The sequence below is a fragment of the Podarcis erhardii genome (assembly GCF_964252035.2).
Source record: "Podarcis erhardii genome assembly, chromosome: 13".
Classification (NCBI taxonomy): Eukaryota; Metazoa; Chordata; class Lepidosauria; order Squamata; family Lacertidae; genus Podarcis; species Podarcis erhardii.
This window is the reverse complement of record NC_138502.1, coordinates 21124487-21129950: the sequence shown is the minus strand read 5'-3', so window position 1 is coordinate 21129950 and position 5464 is coordinate 21124487. Positions and strand designations below refer to the sequence as shown.

General features: G+C 39.6%; 1 protein-coding gene across 1 annotated transcript; it reads right to left on the bottom strand.

Moving 5' to 3' along the window:
- Window positions 1–3422: 3422 nt before the first annotated feature.
- On the bottom strand, window positions 3423–4310 carry LOC309326919 (vomeronasal type-2 receptor 26-like; the record flags this gene model as incomplete). Its single annotated transcript, XM_081835948.1, has 1 exon — window positions 3423–4310. One exon carries the CDS (start codon window positions 4308–4310, stop codon window positions 3423–3425), a length of 888 nt encoding a protein of 295 aa, XP_081692074.1.
- Window positions 4311–5464: the final 1154 nt, after the last annotated feature.

The window sequence follows — 5464 nt, the reverse complement described above, 5'->3', positions numbered from 1 at the left end:
AGAAACTTTGGGGATCCTTTTAACTTTCTTAGCTCTGTCTTTTTCTCTGATCACAGCTTTGGTGTTTGGAGTCTTCGCTAAGCATCAGAACACTCCCATTGTCAAAGCCAACAATCGAAACCTCACCTACTCTCTGCTTATCTCACTATTATTCTGCTTCCTCTGCTCTTTGTTATTCATTGGCCTGCCCCAAACAGTGAACTGCTGTTTAAGACAAACTGCTTTTGGTGTCATCTTCTCTGTAGCTGTTTCCTGCATATTGGCAAAAACGATAACTGTGATTCTCGCTTTTGTTGCCACCAAGCCAGGGAGCAGCATGAGAAAATGGGTGGGGAAAGGATTCACAAACTCTATCATTCTTGGCTGCTCCTTTATTCAAGCTACTATTTGTGCTGTGTGGCTATGCACTACTCCCCCATTTGCACATTTTGACATGCACTCCCTTACTCAAGAAATTGTAGTGGAATGCAATGAAGGTTCTGTCACTATGTTTTATTCTGTTCTGGGCTACCTGGGATTCTTGGCCATTCTTAGCTTCACTGTGGCTTTTCAGGCCAGGAAGTTGCCAGACAGCTTCAATGAAGCCAAGTTCATCACTTTCAGTATGTTGGTTTTCTGCAGTGTTTGGATGTCTTTTGTTCCTTCCTATTTAAGCACGAAAGGAAAACACATGGTGGCTGTGGAGATCTTCTCCATCTTGTCCTCCAGTGCTGGGTTACTAGGTTGTATATTTGCTCCCAAATGCTACATAATTATCCTGAGGCCAGAACTGAACAAGAAGGAGCAGATAATAAAGAGATATTAGTAAAATAAAAATAAATCTAAGAGTATGGCATTTTTATTGATGTTTTTGAAATCATATGATCTATTGGTCAGGAGAGTCTTCTTAAGAATGGTAGTACTGTTTAAATGAGAAGCAGTTTTTAAACTAGACATTTCAGTACTGATAGTTATAATAATTTCCTGTACACCCATAAATAAAGACTTGTGGGATGTGAACCATGGTAGAAATATCAGAGTGGGTGGGATAGCCTTTATATGGCTGGTTCCCACCCTCTTCTGATTGCCCAGCAGGCCCCAAGGGATCTTTACCCCCCTTCTCTATTTGTATCATTTATAAGGGTGGTAGATTTTGAGGAAGTATAGAGGAGAAAAATTATTTAAAATATTATATCACAAATTTGTTTTGTAGAAAAGACCTTTTCTCCTGTTTCAGTCTAATGGCAGCTATAGTTGCCTCTTTTCTTTTATTTCTTAATCTTGTGTCTAAGAACTTAGACCCCTTTCCTCAAAATTCATACATTATTTGTTTTAAATACGACTTTATCACGGTCTTCTTTATTCCTGTGGTTTCCAATTATTTCTGCCTTATATGCGATTTTTTTAAAAAAAAAATAAATAAAAAATCTTGATCCTCTAACTCTTTGTATTTGTTCCCTAAGAGGAACTTCCTGCTGCAGTTGTGATTTTTGTGTCCTATGTGATCTTTTAAGTATGATTGTTCCTGTATAGATGCCCCTCTCATCACTGCCTTCAGTGCCCTCATCCCACAATGAGCCATAACTCATTCTTTCCTTAAAAAAACAAAAACAACAAAAATGCACTAATGTTTTAGTCAGACTTTCTCTTATTGATTTATTGAGAATAGGAGTGAAATACCATACTGGAGTAGCATATTCAGCTGGAATGAATTCAAATTTTGTGGAGACTGGGACGTGATCTGTTATTTTGATCTCTCCTGTTTGTGTTCTTTTCACTGCATTTAAGAGTGGGGTGGATGTTAATAGGAAATCTACTCTGGATTATGAGCTGTACACCAGGGACCTATCTACATGAGCCATGTCTCCTGGACTTACCTTATGGCAAACATATCTCAGTTCCTACTTTTGTAGCATCCTTATTTGTTTCAGTTGGTCTCTACCATTCTTAAATTATCTTGCATTTCTACATTTCTTTTTCCATGTGGAATTAGCTAGGTCCTTACCTGTTAATTCTTTTATGTTTCAACTAAGATCACCACCGATTATTACATCATTTGAAGAGGATTTTCAGTTTGGCCAGAGTTTTTTTGCAGGAAGGGTTATTGGCTACTATTTGGTGAATAAATAGATGTAGTCCATTAATAATACCTTCAACAAAAGTATATCTTCCATGTGCATCCCTCAATACTTTTGTTGACTGAAAATTATGTATTAACAAAGTCACCCTTCTAACTTTGAGGAACCACTTGCTATAAACTTTTAGCCAGCCCATGACTGCGTAAACAATGTATTTTTTTCCTGCCAGATTCATAAGTTTCTTGCAAAACAAAACAAAACAAAACAAATACCTCCAAACTATATGTGGATGCATTTTAAACGAATACACTTATTTATTTGATTTATATACCATCGTTCATCACAAGTTCTTCGGGCAGTTTACATGATACAAACACAAGGTGAAAGCGCAAACTATCCATTACAACTTTGGTAATAACTGCAGTAACTCTGGGGGAGAGGGGATGAAATTTGACTTTTGTTGGTTCCTGCTGTTTCTAAAGACACCAGTCCATTTTCTGAGAGAAGGGGGAAATAATTCACCAGGCCTGGATCTACAGTGATCTAAAAAAGAAAAATGCAAATATATATATATATGAGAGAGGGGGGGAGAGAGAGAGCTATTACTGAAATTTTCCATTGACTGCTATACATTGTCCCAGTGGTGTCACATTTTTATAACATGTTTATAACATTATAACTCACCAGTGTAGATTAGTCCAAGGCCTCTCAGTGGCATATCATCAATTCTTAGCTGCTTCCCTTGATTGGTGGAAGCTGGTGAGTCTGAGTCAGAGTTCCTTCCAGAGTGGGTTTTTTATTATTATTATTACATTTTTTTCTTCATAGCTGAAGTTGTACTTTAAAACTTTCCTCTTTCTGCTGGCTCATCCTGTTTTCCTTGGCTTTTGTGGATGTTTATAATAAAGAACAACTGTTCACTGCTTGTTCTTTGATGTGTTCAGTTTGAAGTGAAGAGCCTTTATCAAACACTGCCATGCCCACACTGCTGTCTTCTCCAGGAATTGGTATTTAAATATTGTGAGAATAACAAATGTCCAACTCACCTAAATTCAAGACAGTGATGTCTACAAACATTTTAGCAGAGAAATAAAATAACACACAAACAAACAAACAAAAGCACACAAATCTTTGCAAGCCTTGCCTTCAAGAGCAGAAGAAGGAAGGAAACAGAAGTCATCAAATGGTTCCAGAAACAATAATGAGATCCTATGGAACTAAAAGAATCTATATCAGCTAATTTAAAAAGGAGGCGTGTTCTTCATATACAACTGCAAATATCTAAAAACCTGAGAATGGAAGTCATGCTAGAAGACTACTCTGCAACTTTGGTCCACTGTAAGGGTTGCATAATGCACCCACACATCAGTGAACATTTCTCTTTATTAGGAGATCTCTTTTGTTCAGTTCTGGCCTCAGCACAATAATGTAGCATTTAGGGAAGAAGATGCAGCCCAGAAGCCCAGCACTGGAGGCTAAGATGGAGAAGATCTCCACAGCTACCATGTATTTTCCTTTGGTGCTCAGATAGGTGGGGAAAAAGGATAACCAAACACTGCAAAACACAAGCATGCTAAAAGTGATTAGCTTGGCTTCATTAAAACTGTCAGGTAATTTTCTTGCCTGGAAAGCTACAGTGAAGCTCACAATAGCCAGGAAGCCCATGTAACCCAGGACACAGTAGAACATAGTCACAGACCCCTCATTACATTCAAGTACAATTTCTTCAGTCACTGAATTCATGTCAATATCTGGAGATGGAGGATTAATTGCTAGCCATACAGTACAATTAATTCCTTGAACAAGAGAGCAGAGAAGAACAATGGAGTTGGCCACCTTTTTCCCTACCCATTTCCTCATGCTACTTCCTGGCTTGGTGGCCATGAAAGCCAGAACCACTGTAATGGTTTTTGCTAACACGGAAGAGACAGCCACTGAGAAGACCATGGAAAATGCAACTTGACGGAAGAGACACATCACCTTCACAGGACGGCCAATAAACAGCAAAGCACAAGGGAAGCAGAGCAGGAGGGACATTAGGAGAGTATAGGTGAGGCTCCGGTTGTTGGCTTTGACAATAGGAGTGTCGTGGTGCATTATAAAGGCTCCTAGCACTAGAGCAGTCATCAATGAAAATAAAAGTGCAAAGATGGCTAAACTCATCCCCAAAGGGTCCTTATAAGACAAGAAGGTTATTAGCTTTGGAATGCAGCGATTCTTTACTTTGTTTGGATAATGATCTTTTGGGTACATTGTGCAAAAATCTGCATCTGGGAAAAAAGATGAAAAACTTTTTTAGAAGTTGCTTTTTGCAGTTGAAGCCATTCCTTCTATTTCTACAAATAATCAGGTTTAGGAATAAATTTCCCCTTCTAAAAATCAAATTATGCTGTTGTCTTCCCTTTAAGAAGACAAAAGGGTCTGTGTGTTAATGCACAACTTTTAAAGTAAGTGAATAATAGAACTAACCTATCACTTGGTATCAATGGTATTCTAAGGCAAGCTTTCCCATGACTACTTACTAATGTTTCTACCAAGTTGAATTTAGCAGGTAACAGAGAAATTTGCACTAGCTTTCAGGATGAGGTATCTCTGCCATGCAACCCAAGGGAAGTAACAGCATCACTGTATTCTACCTTGGTCAGACCATACCTGGGATACTGTGTCCAGTTCTGGGTACCACAATTTAAGAATGATATTGACAAGCTGGAAAGTGTGCAGAGGAGGGCAACTAAGATGATTGAGGGTCTAGAAACCAAGCCTGATGAGGAATGGTTGAGCATCCCCTCAGGAGACTGATTGTTGTTGTTTAGTCGTTTAGTCATGTCCGACTCTTCGTGACCCCATGGACCAGAGCACGCCAGGCACTTCTGTCTTCCACTGCCTCCAGCCATCTTGTCCTCTGTCGTCCCCTTCTCCTTGTGCCCTCCATCTTTCCCAACATCAGGGTCTTTTCCAGGGAGTCTTCTCTTCTCATGAGGTGGCCAAAGTGCTGGAGCCTCAGCTTCACGATCTGTCCTTCCAGTGAGCACTCAGGGCTAATTTCCTTAAGAATGGATGCGTTTGATCTTCTTGCAGTCCATGGGACTCTCAAGAGTCTCCTCCAGACCATAATTCAAAAGCATTAATTCTTCGGTGATCAGCCTTCTTGATGGTCCAGTTCTCACTTCCATACATCACTACTGGGAAAACCATGGCTTTAACTATACGGACCTTTGTTGGCAAGGTGATGTCTCTGCTTTTTAAGATGTTGTCTAGGTTTGCCATCGCCTTTCTCCCAAGGAGCAGGCGTCTTTTAATTTCGTGACTGCTGTCACCATCTGCAGTGATCATGGAGCCCAAGAAAGTAAAAACTCTCACTGCCTCCATTTCTTCCCCTTCTATTTGCCAGGAGGTGATGGGACCAG